The sequence below is a fragment of the Canis lupus genome, chromosome 38 (assembly GCF_048164855.1).
Source record: "Canis lupus baileyi chromosome 38, mCanLup2.hap1, whole genome shotgun sequence".
NCBI classification, from domain to species: domain Eukaryota; kingdom Metazoa; phylum Chordata; class Mammalia; order Carnivora; family Canidae; genus Canis; species Canis lupus.
This window is the reverse complement of record NC_132875.1, coordinates 6,403,717-6,422,214: the sequence shown is the minus strand read 5'-3', so window position 1 is coordinate 6,422,214 and position 18,498 is coordinate 6,403,717. Positions and strand designations below refer to the sequence as shown.

Here is an 18,498-nt window from a genome sequence, read left to right as displayed (position 1 = left end):
GGGTCCCGCATCGGGCTCCCCACAGGAAGCCTGCTTCTCCCTCTGCCTGTGTCTCTGCTTCTCTCTCTGAGAGAATAAATAAATACGTGTTTCTCGTGAATAAATAAATAAAATTTAAAATAATTTAATGCAATCCCTAATCAAAATTCCAATGAAATCTTTCATAGAAATAGAAAACACAAATCTTAAAATTTATATAGAACCACAAAAAGACTAAGTAGATAATCTTGAGAAAGAACAACAAAAGTGGAAGAATCACACTCCTTGATTTCAAACTGTTTTACAAAACTAAAGTAGTCAAAACAATATGGTACTGGCATAAAAAGACACATAGATCAATGGGACAGAATAGAAACCCAAAAAATAAATCCATGCATGTATTATCAACTAATTCATACCAAAGGAGACAAGAACAGGCAATGGGGAAAGAACAGTCTCTTTAATAAATGCTTGTTGGGAAAATTTGACAGCCAAATGAATGAAGCTAGACTTCTATGATACACAAGAATCATTTGACACTTGGGTGGCTCAGTGGTTGAGCATCTGCCTTTGGCTCAGGGCATGATTCCAGAATCCCAGGATTGAGTTCCACATCAGGCTCTCAGTGGGGAGCCTGCTTCTCCCTCTGCCTATGTCTCTGCCTCTCTCTCCGTGTCTCTTGTAAATAAATAAATAAAATCTTTTTTAAAAAAGCGAAAATGATTTAAAGACTTGAACGTAAGAGCTGAAACCATAAAATTTCTAGAAGAAAGCATAGGGGATAAGCTCTTTGACACTGGTCTTATGATGCTTTTGTGGATTTGTCACCAAAAGCAAAGACAACAAAAGCAAAAAAATAAGTAAGACTATATCAAACTAACAGCTTCTGTACAGCCAAGGAAACTACTGATAAAATTAAAATGCAACATACAAAATGGGATAAAATATTTGCAAATCATTTATTTGATAAGGGGTTAATATCCAAAATATATAAAGAACACGTATAATCCAATAGCAAAACAAATTTTAAAAACTCAATCCAATTAAAAAATGGGCAGAGGATCTGAATCAACATCTTTCCAAAGACCTAAAGATGACCAATAGGCACATGAAAAGATGTTCAACATCACTCATCAGGGGACTGCAAATCAAAACCATAATGAGATATTACCTCCTATCTGTAGGAATGGCTATCATCAAAAAGACAGTAAGTAACTAGTTTTGGCAATTGTGAAGAACAGGAGACTCTTGTGCACTGTTGGTGGGATGTATATTGGTGCTGCCACTAAGGAAGACAATATGGAGTTTTCTCAAAAAAAATAAGACTAGAATTACCATATGATCCAGCAATCTCACTTCTGGGTATATAACCAAAGGAAATAAAAATAGGATATTAAAGAGATACCTGCACTATCATGTCATTGCTGCATTAATTACAATATCCAAGATAGGGAAACAACCAAAATGACCGGAACAATTTATATATATATATATATGTATATACATATATATATATATTTATATATACACAAAACATATGTATATAACTATATGTAAACGTTGCCCTTCCAGCCACTCTGTGTCAGGTTTGTGCCCATACAGGTTAAAATCTAGAGATGGATTTGCCAATAAGGTAATGAAATGTAAGTTTCTGGGATCCTCACTTGCACTAGCCCCTTTCAAATAAGTATTCACTTTTGTATCTAATTTTGATTTTGGCATATTGTTTTTCATAAAGGGATTCCCTAGAGTTGTATAAGCTTTGGGTCACATAAAACTTAGAAATACTTCTGGTAGAGGGGTGCCCGGGTGGCTTGTCAGTTGGGTGTCTGCCTTTGGCTCAGGTTGTGATCCTGGAGTTCTGGGATTGAGCCCTGTGTCAGGCTCCCTGCTGAGCAGAGAGCCTGTTTCTCCCTTTCTCTGCTGCTCTGCCTACTTGTGCGCTCTCTCTCTCTCTCTCTGTCAAGTGAATAGATAAAATCTTAAAAAAATAAAAATAAAAACTCCCGGTAGAAACCTTAGAATTATTGAAGTATTCTTATTTACTTTATTTATTTTTATTTTTATTTTTTTAATTTATTTTTTATTGGTGTTCAATTTACTAACATACAGAATAACCCCCAGTGCCCGTCACCCATTCACTCCCACCCCCCACCCTCCTCCCCTCCACCACCCCTAGTTCGTTTCCCAGAGTTAGCAGTCTTTACGTTCTGTCTCCCTTTCTGATATTTCCCACACATTTCTTCTCCCTTCCATTATATTCCCTTTCACTATTATTTATATTCCCCAAATGAATGAGAACATATAATGTTTGTCCTTCTCCGACTGACTTACTTCACTCAGCTTTTATTTATTTTTAAATAAGCCTTGGCATCACGACTGAGCCAAAGGCAGATGCTCAACCGCTAAGCTACCCAGGCTGCCCCTGTCTCTCTCTCTCTCTCCCTCTCTCTCTCTCTCTCTCTCTCTCAAAAAAAATTTTTTTTCTTGGCAGCCCGGGTGGCTCAGCAGTTTAGCGCCGCCTTCGGCCCGGGATGTGATCCTGGAGACCCAGGATCGAGTCCCATGTCAGGCTCCGATGAAAAAAAATTTTTTTTCTTAAAGATTTTGTTTATTCATGAGAGACACATAGAGAGGGAGAGAGAGGCAGAGACACAGGCAGAGGAAGAAGCAGGCTCCATGCAGGGAGCGTGACATGGGACTCGATCCCGGGTCTCCAGGATCAGGTCCTGAGCTGAAGGCAGCGCTAAACCGCTGAGCCACCCAGGCTGCCCTAAAACAATTTTTTTTAAATAAATAACTTACCATCAAGTAAAAATGATACTCTAGGAAAATGTCACATTTCTCTTGCAACCTCAAGCACCCTATGATTAATTGCCGCTTTTGCCTGGCATTTAAGCATCTCAATTTTAGAAGATCAGTGGTAGTGGAAAGTCACAAAAATATTTTGAGCTTGGATGGGAATTCTGCAAAATAAGCAGTGCGTCTGTGAAAAAAAAATTAGTCTGGCAGCTTTACACAGGATAGATACATTTTTGAGAGAGATTGCAGTCAGAAACCAACCATTGGGCCATCATCATGATGCAGTTTTCAAGTAAGGGAGACTTGAACTAAGTAGTATCAGCAGAAATTGGGCTAAACCAAGAACCTTTTGTAGGATGGAAGAGTAAGTTTTAGAATTAAATAAGATGAATAAGGGGGCCTGGATGGCTCAGTTCCGACGTGTCTGCCTTCAGCTCAGGTCATGGTCTTGGGGTCCTGGGATCGAGCCCTGAGTCAGCTCCCTACTCCCTGGGGAGTCTGCTTCTCCCTCTCCCTTTCCTTCTATGCGCATGTGCTCTCTGTCTCTGAAACAAAATCTTTAAAAAGAGAGAGAGAGAATAGGTGGACAGGCAGAGGGAGAGAGAGAATCCTAAACAGGCTCCACATCCAACACAGAGCCAATACGGGACTCAATCTTATGACTCTGAGATCAGGACCTGATCCAAAAATCAAGAGTGGGATGCTTAACTGAGTGGGCCACTCAGGTGTCCCCACATTAAGTAATTTAAAAGATTACTCCTCAACTCCTGCACTTTATTCTTCTTACTTATAACAAACAGATATAGAATTGAAGACAAAAATAATTTTTTTTGAGCTCAGATGCAGAGAATTAGATTCATCATTATTCTTGGTTCATGACATATTCTCATCAATGGTATGTTCAAGGACCTCAAGCATTTACTCAGTCTTTCATTTAAAATAACAAATATCGGGATCCCTGGGTGGCGCAGCGGTTTAGCGCCTGTTTTTGGCCCAGGGCGCGATCCTGGAGACCCGGGATCGAATCCCACATCAGGCTCCCGGTGCATGGAGCCTGCTTCTCCCTCTGCCTGTGTCTCTGCCTCTCTCTCTCTCTCTGTGTGTGACTATCATAAATAAATAAAAATTAAAAAAAAATTTCCTTTAAAAAAAATTAAAAAATAACAAATATCCATGAAATCACCACCAACTGAAAACTGAGACATGAATTTACCCTTACATCCACCTCTTTGATCCTCCATTGCATCACTTATTATTATTACTGTGACTTTTATAGAAAATCTACCACATGCTGTAATTCTTAAGGACTTACTCCTTCCACTTAATAATATATTGCTAGGATTAATTCACACTGTGGCATGTGACTGTAATACATTCATTTGGAGTGCTGTTTAAATACACTCTATTTATTTATTCCTCTACGGGTAGATAGGCATTTGTTTTCAGGTCTTGGTATTAAAAAGATGTTCATGTGGGGCACTTGAATGGTACAGTTGGCTAAGTGGTGGATTCTTGGTTTTGGTTCAGGTCACAATCTCAGGGTCGTGAAATCTAGTTGAGCTGGGCTCCGCACTTAGTGTGGAGTCTGCCTAGGATTCTCTCTCCCTCTCCCTCTGCCCCTTCCTTCTACTCTCTCTCCCTCAAATAATATAAATAAATCTTAAAAAAAATAAAACTATGGTAACATACATATAACATCACATTTACCATTTTAACAGGTCTAGAGGTGCAGTTCAGTAGTATTGAGTACATTCACATTCTTGTGCAATAAAATCACCTACCAAGATCCATCTCCAGAACTTTCTCATCTTCCCAAACTGGTACTCCATACCTATTAAACAGTAACTCTCCCCCTTTCTCTCTTCCCAGTCCCTAGGAACTACCATTCTGCCTTCTATCTTTATGGATTTGACTACTCTAGGTACCCCATATAAGTGGAACCATGCAGTATTTGTCCTTTTGTAACTGGCATATTTTACTTAGTATTGTATCTTCAAGGTTCATCCATGTTGCCATATATGTCAGAATTTCACACACACACACACACACACACATTTTGTCTATACATTCATACATTGACGGACACCTGGGTTGCTCCCACCTACTGACTATTATGAATAATGATGTATATACATGGTTTAGCCCATTTTCAATTCTTTTGGATAGAAGTCCAGAAATGGAATTGCTGAATCCCTTGGTAATTCTTTTTTAAGATTTTAGAGAGACTGCAGCGTGTACACAAATTAGGGGAGGGTGGAGGAAGAGAATCAAGTAGATTCTCCACTGAGCCCACAGACCAACATACACCTCAATTCCACGACCCATGAGATCATGACCTGAGCCAAAACCAAGCATCAGATTCTCAACTGAGACACCCAGGTGCCCCTATCATTTGGTAATTCTGTTTAATATTTGAGTAAGCACCATATGTTTTCCCACAGTGGTTGTGCCATTTTGCATTCCTCCCAGCAATGCGGAAGTATTCTAATTTCTCCACATCTTTGCCAACATACTATTTTTTGTTTTTAATAGTTGCCTTTCTACTGGGTGTGACATGATATCTCATATTTTGAATTTCCCTGATTAGTGATGCTGAGTTTATTTGCCAGTTGAGTATCTCCTGTGGAGAAATGTTTAAGTCCTTTGCCCATGTTCGTTGTTTTGCTGTTGTTGAATTGTTTTTCATATATTCTGAATTTTAATATCTTCTCAATATATGATTTGAGAACATCTTAATTTCATAAATTGCCTTTTCACTGTTCATTGTATCCTTTCCTGCACAAATTTTAGGTTTTGATAAAATCTAATTTATTAATTTTTGCTGTTGCCCATGCTTTTGGTGTCTATATCCAAAAAATCATTGCCAAATCCAATGTCATTAAGCTTTTTCCCCTGTGATATCTTCTGAGTTTTATAGTTTTATCTCTCATGTTTAAGTTTTTGATCCATTTTGAGTTAATTTTTGTATACAAGGGTATGGCAGAAGGGCTTCATTCTTTTCCATGTGGATACCCAGTTTTCTGAACACCATTTATTGAAAAACCTGTCCTTTGGCTGAAAGATGGTCTTGGCACCCTTGTTGAAAAACATTTGAGCATAAAAGCAAGAGTTTATTTGGGGGATTCTCTATTTCACTGGTTTATGTCTTTCCTTATGCCAGTACCACATTTTTTTGATTACTGAGGCTTGAGATTAAGGTTCAAAATGAGGAAGAATGAGACTTCCAAATTTACTCTTCCACTTCAAGATTGCTTTGGCTACTCAAGATCCTTGGAAATTTCACAGGAATTTTAGGACGGATTTTTCTACTTCTGCAAAAAATGCTGGAATTTTGACAGGGATTGCACCGAATAGGTAGGCTGCTTAGGGTAGTACTGACATCTTAACAATACAGTGTTTCAACTCATGAACACAAAATGTCTTTCACTTATTTGTGCTTTCTCTAATTTCTTTCAAGAGTATTTTGTAATTTTCAGTAACAAATCTTTTGTCTCCCTGGTTAAATTTATTTCTAGGTATTTGTTTTGGATGCTATTACAAATTGTTTTGTTAATTTCCTTCTTGTTCATTGTCATGGAAACACAACTGATTTTTCATGTGTAGATTTTGTATCCTACCTCTCTGAATTTGTTTACTAGTTCTTTTAAAGATTTGAGAGAGAGAGAGAGAGGGAACCAGTGAGCGTGCACACAAGTGGGGGGAGTGGCAGAGGGAGAGTATCCCAAGCCCACTCTGTGCTCAGTGCAAAGGCCAATGCAGGGCTCTATCTCACAACCCTAAGATCATGACCTGAGCAGAAACCAAGTATTGAATGCTCAACTGACGGAGCCAGCCAGGTGCCCCAGTTTACTACTTTTAACATTTGGGGGTTTTTTGTTTTGTTTTGTTTTTTGTTTTTTTTTTATGTGGAATCTTTAGGGTTTTCTATATATAAGATGTCATCGGGGATCCCTGGGTGGCACAGCGGTTTGGCGCCTGCCTTTGGCCCAGGGCGCAATCCTGGAGACCCGGGATCGAGTCCCACGTCGGGCTCCCGGTGCATGGAGCCTGCTTCTCCTTCTGCCTATGTCTCTGCCTCTCTCTCTCTCTCTGTGTGTGTGACTATCATAAACAAATAAAAATTAAAAAAAGAAAAAAAAAAAGATAATGTCATCTGCAAACAAAGATTAATTTTAACTTTTCCTTTCCAATTTGATGGACCAACTTTTTTTCAACTGAAAGAAGTAGTTCTGAATTACAGTTCTCTGGTCACTAGAAACTTTAGTCCCTTAATGCAAAATTCGCATATAATGTCAAAAGTCCCAATCTTCAGGCTCTATCTCCAGATCTTAGGTTCTCGTTTCCTCCTTTCTGCTCCTAAGGAGTACTGTAGCAAATAATTTTTGAACACTAACTGGTTACAGCATCAAGCTTAAGACTTATCAGTCTTTCAAATATACAACATAAATCTTAATATTTATTGGTTTATAAACTCCTTTGAGAATTCGATAAAAACTATACATCTGATTCAGGAAAAAAAAATGCACATACAAGGTTCTGTCTATGGAATCAGATTTACGGATCTCCTAAAGGTCAGACATGTATCTCTTACAGATGTAATAGTCACTTTACCTAGTCAATTCTATTCCTATTAAACATATAGCCTCTTCACACTTATTAGTTGTTTTAACTACATACAAGCTATGATGTCCTCTCTTTCTCATTGCCAATTCAATGCTTTTGATCACTGCTTCTCCCACCTCCTAATTTCACTTTTTCCTCAAGGTCCAGCTAAAATTCCTGGTTCCTCCAAGATATTTGTCCAACCTACTGTCCTCTCTCTCAACAGTATCATTTATTCATTTGTTCCATATTGGGAAGCTTCTCTGTGCCAGGCCATGTTCCAAAAGCTGGAGATGCAAAAATAAACAAGACCCAGTCTCTGTCCTCAAACTTTGTGCTGGATTACCCAAAAGACAAATTAAACACATACTTGGGACACTCACAGAGTGAAAATTATTTGAAAAAATAAAATATTCCAAGACAATAAACTTACATTTCACTTTAGCATTTGTTTTAAAGTATATTTTGGGGGCACTCTGGGTGGCTCAGCAGTTTAGTGCCACCTTCAGCCCAGGGCCTGATCCTGGAGACCCAGGATCGAGTTCCACATCGGGATCCCTACATGGAGCCTGCTTCTCCCTCTGCCTGTGTCTCTATGTCTCATGAATAAATAAGTAAAATATTTTAATAAAAAAAAGTATATTTTGGGAACGGTCCTCATAATCTTTTCACTGTTAGTTTCTGAAGGTCTTTATATAGTCCTACCAGTTTATTGGGGGAAAAATTCTTTGTATTTGAGAAAGATCACTGTTGGCTGCATAAAAGAATGGCTTGGAGGGAACAGGTGATTGTGCAACTGGAGACCAATCAGTTAGAAGGCTGTAATGCAAAGGAAAACGATGGTAAAATCAGTTAAGTTAAAGTGTAGCAAGAGTTGAAAGATGTGGGAAAAAAAGAGAAATGAAGCAGGGAGAATTTATCACTTTTGGTGGTTAGAATGTGTAGGATAGAGAAGAGGGAGTTAGAGGATAATTCTTGTTTTCTGGGTTGAAAGACGAGGTACATGATGGTGCTACTTATTAGGAGAAGAAGGGAAGAAGGGAAGATTGGAGTTTGGGTTAAAGAAATGGATGGGTTTTGTCTGGCTTCTCCAAATATAAATGCCCACTTGGCAGTTAGATATTAGGTCTGAAAATCAGGGAAGAAACAGACTACAGTTACTACTTTACGGATCATCAGTAGATAGACGGTAACTGAAGTTTTTGTGTAGAACAAGATTCCAGAGAAAATGGATAGTGTGAAAAAAAATAGTTCAAAGATGTGCTAGGTGGTTTAACAGAACCAATAACAGTTAACACTTAATGTGCCATTTATGAGCCTAGTACTGTTTTGATCACTTTACTCACATAATCCTTAAAAAGGTAAAACCCTTTGGGGCTACCTGGGTAGCTCAGTGGCTTACGTTGCGATCTCAGGGTCATGGGATCAAGCCCTGCATCCAGTTCTGCACTTCAGCATGGAGTCTGCTTGGGATTCTCTTTCCTCTCCTTCTACCTCTCCTGCCACTCATGCTCTCTAAAATAAATAAATAAAATCTTAAAAAAAAATAAAGCCCTTTGGACTTAGGCACTATTATTATTATGCCATTGTATATTTAAGGAGCCAAGGCACAGTACAGTGAAAGAATTTGCTTAAAATTATACATCTGGTGGAGTGATAGGTAGTCTGACTTCAGAAGTTTGCTCTCAATTCTATATAAATTTCAAAGCAGTTCTGGAAGGTAGGGACTTTTACCTCTACAACTTTAAAGTGAGACTCAGAGAAGTTGCCTATATATGTTCATCTCAGTTATAAGCAGGGGTTTAATTTCTCTCATAATCTTTTATGATGTCTAGCCTAGCACTAAATATTTATTTACAAACAGTATTGTTACTAATATTTCTAGTAAGTACACTGAGGGTTAGCTCTCATTTACCTTCCACAAGTTACTTGAAGGTGTACCACAACATAAAGTATAAACTAAAGACAGGAGAAAGATGTGGGGACATGAAATAGTGAATCCCACCCAAAGGAACAGTAAAAGGAAGTCCCAGGTCAAAAGCCTTGTAAAAGGCATAGAGATTGGAACAAGATGGTAAACTCTGAAATGGTGGTCCTTGTGGGGAAAACCTTTGAAATCCAAAAATTAGTACAACTAAAAGCTTAGAAAACTTGGAAACATGATAAAGGAATCTAGCAGAATGTAGAAAACATTGTTTTAACTTGCCTCCAGCACTATTCTTCAATGTGGGGAATAGGGTCATAATGTTGTTGCCCAAGAGAAGGAATGTTATCCTGGCATCCCACAGTTCTGTAGTCAACTTTTACACAGGAATAATTGAAATTCCTCATTACTGTATTTGCTTGATTGTGACTTTTCCCCCCACATTTTAACGCTTCTGAATGGGATGCATTTTACAATCAATGGTGTGTCATGGTTTAACTAGTTGTTTATTTTCTTTTTTTAGTAGTATATAAAATAATGTTTCACCTTACAATCAAAAGCATGTTGAATTTGATCAACTGGGCCAGGCACAGCTTTAAATACTTTATAATATACTGTTTGTCATTTAAACTTAAGTTTGGGACGTCTGGGTGGCTCAGCGGTTACGTGTCTGCCTTTGGCTCAGAGTGTGATCCTGGAGTCCTGGGATTGAGTCCTGCATTGGGCTCCCTGCAGGGAGCCAGCTTCTCCCTCTGCCTGTGTCTGTCTCTCTCCGTAAAAAAAACTTCTTAAGTTTTATGCAACTGTGTTATCATTTTGCAAATAAGGAAGGTCAGGCTTAAAGACTAAATAAAATAAGATGCTTAAGGACAAGGGTCAATTAAGTGGCAAAGCTAGAATTGAAAACCAGGTCTGAGGGATGCCTGGGTGGCTCAGCGGTTAAGCGTCTGCCTTCCGCCCAGGGCCTGATCCTGGAGGCCGGGATCAAGTCCCACGTCGGGCTCCCTGCATGGGGCCTGCTTCTCCCTCTGCCTGTGTCCCTGTGTCTCTCATGAATAAATAAATAAAATCTTAAAAAAAAAAAAAAAAAAAAAAAAAAAAGCAGGTCATGCTCTTCTGGACAGAGGGTAGCTACATTTGTGCTTAGTACAACAGAGTAGTGGAATCACTATCTTGTGCATCAGAAACTAATGTAACATTGTGTTGCCAACTGTACTTAAAAAAATAAAAAAGAAGGGGATCCCTGGGTGGCGCAGCGGTTTGGCGCCTGCCTTTGGCCCAGGGCTCGATCCTGGAGACCCGGGATCGAATCCCACGTCGGGATCCCGGTGCATGGAGCCTGCTTCTCCCTCTGCCTTTGTTTCTGGCTCTCTCTCTCTCTGTGTCTCTCGTTAATAAATAAATAAAATCTTTTAAAAAAACAAACAATCAAAAAACTGTTATGTTTCGGGATCCCTGGGTGGCGCAGCGGTTTGGCGCCTGCCTTTGGCCCAGGGCTCGATCCTGGAGACCCGGGATCGAATCCCACGTCGGGATCCCGGTGCATGGAGCCTGCTTCTCCCTCTGCCTGTGTCTCTGCCTCTCTCTCTCTCTCTCTCTCTCTCTGTGACTATCATAAATAAATAAAAATTAAATAATAATAAATAAAAATAAAAACAAAAAACAAAAAGAAGTCAGGCTCTTCTTGTGCTTCAATATTTACCATGAGCGATACAGAGCTGAAAAAACCCTACTCTGCCCTTTTAGTCGTTAGTGATCTCGCTCAATTGTGAAGCCTTCTCACCAACTCCATCAAGAGAGGAACCACTCTTGCCCTCATCGATGCTCCTGTAACACTTTGCGAATACCTTAATTAGACCTTTTAATAACGTATAACAACATCCAGGGAGAACCTTAATATTTTAGTCACCCTCTCTGACCCTACGGTGCCCACCGCTGTTCCTGACACACAGGAAAAAAATTCATTGTTAAAATGAGACAAGCTCCCTGACGCTAAGGCTCAATAAGAGACAAGAAATGCACATAAAACTAAGAAAGGCCAAAAGCAGCGCTACAGGGTAATATAACAGTATGTTACTACTATACTAATAGAACAGTAAGCTATACCGCATATTACAATAGCATATTACAATATGCTAATGCAACAGTATATTAATATACACTGTTAAGTACACTGGAGTTCAAGAAAAAAAGGAACCAACGACAGGAAGCACACGTCAAGGGGGGAGACCACGGCTCGGCCGGCTTTCCAGATTTTCATGAACACACAGACGCACAAAACAGGATCAGCCTCAGACACCTGCACGCCCCAACGCAGGCTGAAACCAAGCTTCTAAAGACACCGTGTTTCATCTCTACAGCATCTTAAAACTTGAATTTCGAGTCGTCGGCATTGATGAACCCGGGCCTTCCCGCGAACTCGGGATTTCTGGGGTTTTGCTGGCAAACGGGGGAGACGGCGAAAACGGGGTGCTCCTTCTGGCGGGGAAACTGTCGGGATGCGAGCGCCGACTGCTCGGGCCGGAGGAGACGCCCGCTCCCGGACTCGGGCTGGTACCTCCCTCCGCTTCCTTCTGCGCAGCCGGCGGAGGCTCATCTACCTGCAAGCACCGCGGGCGGGCGGGTTCACATCCCCTTCTCCAGGCCCTCCAGGCCCCCCCCGCCCGGCGACACGCCACACGCTCCCCGGCCGCCGCCTCTCGGCCCGCAAAGGCCCCTCCGGCCCGCACAGCGCCCCGACTCCCCCGGGCGCTGCCTGGGCTCCTGCCGCGGCCTCCTCGGACCCCCGCGCCCCCCGACTGGCTCGCCGCGGCGGCACCCTGGCCATACCTCTATGACAACCCTAATCACACCGCGTGCACAAGTCTCTCTCCTCGGCTAGGACGGGGGTTCCTCGAAGCCAGCAGCCACGACTAACACTCATTTTCGCGTCCCCAGCTCCAAAGCCGGGGCCTCGCATCGACCGCAGGAGTTCCGCGAGCTACCTAAACGGCCTCAGAGGTGGGGCTGAGGCAGAAGCCGCGGACGAGGCCGCACCAACGGCAGTCCGGAGGAAAACAGGGCGCCTAGAAGCCCCGCGAGCAGGGGCCGGCACGCCCAGGCCCACCGCTGCAGCGGCCGCCGCCGCCGCCATTGCGTCCCGGAAGTTCAAGCCCCAGCTCTCGCGAGATTGTGCCTGAGCGCCAGCCCCGCCCCGCCCTACTCAGATTCGCACGGCCACGCAACGCTCCGGAAAGAGCGCTTCCGGCGCCGGGGTGCCCCGGAAGCGGAAGTGGGTCTCCCGGCTGTCCGAGCGCTGCTGGGCGGTCCGGAGAGCCAGGGAAGTGGTCGTCGTCGTCTCATTTTTCGCGGGCTCTTGAGAGCGCTTCCCCCCTGGCGGGTGGGAGTGCAGGAGGGGAAGTGCGAAGATGAGCACCATGTTCGCGGATACGCTGCTCATCGTTTTTATCTCCGTGTGCACCGCTCTTCTGGCCGAGGGTGAGAGCGGCTGCTTCTCTGACGTTTGATGCCCCCCCCCCCCCGCCCCGGCCCGGAGCAGCATCCTCGGCCTGGGGACCCTCGCGCCGCCCAAGGGAGCGGCCGTCAGCCTTGCTTGCTTGGGGTTGGGATGCGGGGAGCTCGGGATCAGGGGCGGGCGGGGGCGGCGTGGAGTCCGGTCTAGGCCTGGGGTCGATTTCGCTCTGCGTGTTTGGGGAGACGCCTCCGTTAATTTTTTTTTTTTTTTTTTTTTTTTTGGTTGAAGAGTCCGTCTTAACATTTAAGAAACGTTAACGAAAAAAATAAAACTTAAAAGAAATAAAAAGAAACGTTTAACGACTGGTAAATACAAAGCAAAAAGCTGAGATCCCTCCTTACCCCCACAGGCAGCACTAGTCCCAGTTTGTTGTGCCCATTACAGACCTTTTTTTTTAAATTATTATTATTTTTCTATTTTTATTTTATTTACTTATTTTTTAAGATTGTATTTATTTTTATTCATGAGAGACAGAGAGAGAGGGAGAGGCAGGCTCCCTGCAGGGAGCCCGATGTGGGACTTGATCCCAGGACCGGGATCACGCCCTGAGCCAAAGGCAGACGCTCAACCTCTGAGCCACCCAGGCATCCCTATTTTTATTTTTAAAAAAATAGAGGGAGAAGCAGGCTCCACGCAGGGAGCCCAACATGGGACTCGATCCGGGGTCTCCAGGGTCACGCCCTGAGCTGAAGGCAGGTGCTAAACCGCTGGACCACCAGGGCTGCCCCCCCCATCACAGACATTTCTAATAGAGAAATTAGCATGTTGCTTTTTTTTTTTTTTTTCCCATATTTCAGGTATAACATGGGTCCTGGTTTACAGGACAGACAAGTACAAGAGACTCAAAGCGGAAGTGGAGAAACAGAGTAAAAAGTGTGAGTATGGACGGCAACATCCTTCTGGATACAGTTTCAGCCCATCTGGTTAGTGGCTGCTGTTGACAGTAAATGTTTCAGGAGCACCAAGACAGATACAAAAATAAAGGTGTATCTGGGAGTACAAAGACGCATCCAATTTGAACCGAAGGCTGTGTGGAGATGGATGCAAGGTTGGATATTTGATGCGGAATGTTTAATACACGTGGGTGTAGAGCACAGGACGGGAGAAGTACTAGTTCATGTGTTCTGAAGAAGAGATCTCGTTCAGTTGTGAGGGGCCGTGGAGGCCTCTGGGATGCAGATGGCCTTGCAGTCCTTCTTGGATGGAGAATGAGCTGAGGGGCACCTGGGTGGCTCAGTGGTTGGGCATCAGCCTTCCGTCCAGGGCGAGATCCCGGGGTCCTGGGATCGAATCCCACATGAGCTCCCTGCATGGAGCCTGCTTCTCCCTCTGCCTATGCCTGTCCCTCTCTCTGTGTCTCATGAATAAGTAAATAAAATATTTTAAAAAGAGAATGAGCTGAGGGAAGGAACTCCAGGTGAAGAAGATAGGATATGTGCAAGAATATGGAAAATGTAGTGAGAATATGTATTTGGAGAGACAGGTCGTTATTGTTAGTATCAGGGTAAGTGGTGTCTTGAGGGATAAGGCAAGTTTCAGTTACGTGAGGAGGCTGAAGGAGAGTTTGGGGAAAAGGTTAATAACAAGTAGAGTTTGTGTTCTTTGAAATAAAGCAGGAATTCCACAGGACACAGCTTGAGGCCGCTGCTCGAGGTATAATATGAGTGGTTCCTTGTAGGCTTGATGTGGCTTTCAGTGGGTTTTTTTTTCCACCTTAAAAGGATTAAATATAACTTTTGTATTTTAAAGATTCTTCTGACTGTATCCTGTGACATGTCTCTATGTCCTCATAAGAGTTTAAAGTTTTCTTCCTTACAATATCTCTCTTGACCCATGTAGCAACCATTTGTGGTTACTTGTATAAATGTTATCCTCTCTCTCTTTTTTTTTTTAAAGATTTATTTATTTACTTATTCATAGAGACAGAGAGAGAGAGAGGCAGAGACAGGCAGAGGGAGAAGCAGGCTCCATACAGAGAGCCCGACGTGGGACCCGATCCCGGGTCTCCAGGATCACGCCCTGGGCTGCAGGCGGTGCTAAACCACTGCGCCACCCGGGCTGCCCTGTTATCCTCTGTTTATAGAAAAGAAGACTGAGGCTCAGAAGGGTTAAATAACATACTAATGTTGCAGAACAAAGGCTTAGAAACCAAACCCAGGCTTTTAAAATTATAGTTTACCATTCCTTGATTTATTCAGTGTGGATAATGCACCTCAACATACTAAAAACCAAGCACATTTCTGTTCCTTTCACTAATGTGGTTCTCTTCCAGTATTTCCATTTGTGACAAATGGTACTTCCATGCTTCTGATAGTGCAAGCCAGAAACCCTGATACACTTTCTTCACTTTCCAGACACCACACTCTCTTGCTTTTGCTCTTATCTTGCAGGTCATTTTAGGTGGGGGTGGGGAGGGTGGAGCTGGGGAGAGGCAGAGGGAGTGGGAGAGAGGATCGTAAGCAGGCTCTGTGCCCAGCACAGGATTCAAAGCGGGGCTTGATCCCAGGACCCTGAGATCAGGACCTGAGCCACCCAGGTACCCCTTGCCAGTCATTCTTTTGCAATTTCCTTGTTGGTTCCTCTTCTCAACTTCTTGTTGGGCACCCCAAACTTGTTTTTATACCCTACACTTACTCCCTTGGTAAATTCGATCACATGCTCTATTTGGTAGTAACTCCCAAATTTATGTCGCTAGCTCTCTCTCCTTAGTGCAAGATCTATATATCCTTGGGGCGGCTAGGTGGCTCAGTCAGTTGGGTGTCTGCCTTCATCTCGGGTCATGATGCCAGCATCCTGGGATGGAGCCTCTCAGTGGGCTCCCTGCTCAGCAGGGAGTCTGCTTCTCCCTCCCCCTTTCCTGTGTTCTCGCTTGCTCTCTCTCTCTCTCCCCCTCTCAAATAAATAAATAAAATCTTAAAAAAAAGATCCACATATCCTTGTAATAGCATTGTGTGGTGACAGATGGTAGCTACCCTTGTGGTGAGCCTCGCATGATGTGTAGAGGGGTTGAATCCCCATGTTGTACACCTGAAATTAGCATCATGCGTCAACTATACTCAAAAGATTCATATATCAATTTGTCAATTACACTGTAATGTCTAAGATGCATTTCAAACCCAGCATGTCCAAATTGAATACTTTTTCCTCACTTCTGAACCTGCTTCATTTATAGCTTTCACAATCTTGGCCAATGGCAAATCTATCCTTCTACTTGCTCAAGCCATAATCCTTGTGCAGTTATCTTGAACTCTTCTCTCACCCCCCACGTCTAATACTTTTGGATTGCTTTTAGACGTATCCAGTCTGACCACTTTCCATTATCTCCATTGATAATGACCTTTATCCTTTGCATGTATTATTGCAGCAGTCTCCAACAAATGTTCCTGTTTCCCTACAGTCTGCTCCCAATATAACAGCCATAATCTTTTTTTTTTTTTTTTTTTTAAGTAAACTCCACATCCAGTGTGGAGCCCAGTGCAGGACGTGAACTCAGAACCCTGAGCTCAAGACCTGAGCTGAGATCCAGAGTTGGATGCTCAGCTGACTAAGCCACCCAGTCACCCCTAGAATAATTCTTTTTAAAGCCTATTAGATCATGTCCCATCTCTGCTCATAACCCTGTCATGGTGTCCCATTTTCACTAAAGAACAGCCAAAGTCCTTAGAGTGGCTTGCAGAGCTTCCCCTTGTACTATTCCGATATTCTTTCCCTTCTCACACACTCTGCTTCAACGACACGACCTGCTTGCTATTCCCCATTGTGCCATCAGGCACACTCCTGTGCCGAGACCTTTCTACTGGCTGTTCCTTCTGCCTGGAATGTTCTCTATGATATCTGCCTTGCTGACCCTTATATTTTCTTCAGATCTCCATTCAAAGTTTACTTTTCTAAGTTTTTTTTTTTTTTTTTAAGATTTTATTTATTCATGAGAGACACAGAGAAAGGGGCACAGATGTAGGCAAAGGGAGAAGCAGGCTCCATGCAGGAAGCCCAATGTGGGACTTGATCCTGGATTCTGAGATCATGCCCGGGGCTGAAGACATGCTCAACCGCTGAGCCACCCAGGGGCCCCAACCTTTCTAAATCTTAACCTAACCACCTTGTTTAAAACTGCAGCCCATGGATCCCTGGGTGGCTCAGTGGTTTAGCGCCTGTCTTTGGGCCAGGGCGTGGTCCTAGAGCCCTGGGACTGAGTTCCATGTTGGGCTCCTGACATGGAGCCTGCTTCTCCCTCTGCCTCTCTCTCTGACCCTCTCTCTCTCTGTGTCTATCATGAATATATAAATTTTTTAAATCTTTAAAAAAAAAATAAAACTGCAGCCTGCTCATCTCCTCTACTGCTGGTCCTGATCTTCCATACCTGCTCTTCCCCCTGTCCCCCACCCTGCATGGCTCTTGTCCCCCCCACTTTTTTTTTTTTAAAGATTTTATTTATTTATTCATGAGGATACACAGAGAGGAGAGAGGCAGAGACACAGGCAGAGGGAGAAGCAGGCTCCATGCAGGGAGCCTGACATGGGACTCGATCCCAGGTCTCCAGGATCACACCCTGAGACTGCCCATCTCGTCCCTTTCTAATATACGATCTATTGTGTTATGGTTTATTGTTTATCTCCACCTGCTAAAACTAAAGCTTCACTAGGACAACGGTTTTGTTGTTGCTTTGATACATCCTAGCGCCTAGAACGACTGGCACTTAGTAAATGTGTAATAAATACTTGCTGATTTGAACCTCTTCTCTCACCCTGTATGTGCAGTCCACTCTCAAGCCCTCTTACTGTTCTCCAGGAAAGTTTGCAGTCTCTCCACATCCTTCCCGTTCTGCTACCAGCACCTAATCTAAACTTCTGTCATGTTTCTTTTAAGATTTTTTAAAGATTTTATTTATTTGAGAGAGAGTGTGTGAGAGAGAATAGGAGCAGAGTGAGGGGCACGGGGAGAAGTTGGCTTCCCGCTCAGCGGAAAGCCTGACATGGCGCCCAGTCCCAGGACTCCGGGATCATGACCCAAGCCGAAGGCAGATGCCTAACCAGTTGAGCCACACAGGCACCCTTCTGTCATGGGCATCTACCACATGTGATCTACTGCAATGGCCTCCTCATTGGTTTCCTTGCAGCCACTCAAATTTATTCCTTATAGTACATCCAAAGTAATTTTTCAAGACACAAATCTTATCATGGTACTTGCCCTTCTCAAGATACTCAGTTTTTCCTTGTTGCTTTTAGGTTAAAAGTGGGGCTTGGAAGGTCTAGCACGGTCTGGTTTCTCTTCCCTTCTCCTCCAACTACATCCTGTGTCATGTTATTCCTTGCTCTATTCTGTAGCCACTCAGGCCTTCTTTTCCATTCATTGGACTAGTCTTGCTTTATCCTACTGTGGGTCCAGGGCTTAGCTTATTCTGTTTGTTTTTAAGTAATCTCTGCCCAGCCTGGGGCTTGAACTCAGAACCCTGAGAACAAGAATTGCATGCTTCACTGGCTGATCTAGCTAGGTGCCCTGGTTTTAGCTTTTTTGACTGTCTTGATCTCTTTACCGTGTGCATATGTCTGTCTTGCCAGTTTTCTGTATCATAATTGTTATCCAGTTGTCTACCTCACTAGATTACTCTTTAGGGGGCACGGATCGTGTTTATCTTTTTATCTACCTAGAACAATGCCAATTACTTAGGCACCAATAA

General features: G+C 43.0%; 2 protein-coding genes across 4 annotated transcripts in view; one reads left to right on the top strand and one right to left on the bottom strand.

The window, feature by feature from the left end:
- UCK2 (uridine-cytidine kinase 2) overlaps window positions 1-12,457 on the bottom strand; it is a 104,065-nt gene extending 91,608 nt beyond the window's left edge. The window contains exon 1 of the mRNA XM_072814629.1: window positions 12,137-12,457. The gene's annotated coding sequence lies outside the window, so the exon portion shown is untranslated. The remainder of the gene's footprint in view (window positions 1-12,136) is intronic.
- An 89-nt stretch (window positions 12,458-12,546) lies between these two features.
- Window positions 12,547-18,498, top strand: part of TMCO1 (transmembrane and coiled-coil domains 1) — a 51,112-nt gene continuing 45,160 nt past the window's right edge. For 2 of the 3 annotated variants that reach the window (XR_012025864.1, XM_072814632.1), the window contains exons 1-2: window positions 12,547-12,784; window positions 13,619-13,696. Coding sequence is in view for 2 of the 3 variants with exons in the window: in XM_072814632.1 (XP_072670733.1) it covers window positions 12,715-12,784; window positions 13,619-13,696 (148 nt within the window). In the remaining variant the exon portion in view is untranslated. The remainder of the gene's footprint in view (window positions 12,785-13,618; window positions 13,697-18,498) is intronic. The other variant, XM_072814633.1, reaches the window with a different exon arrangement.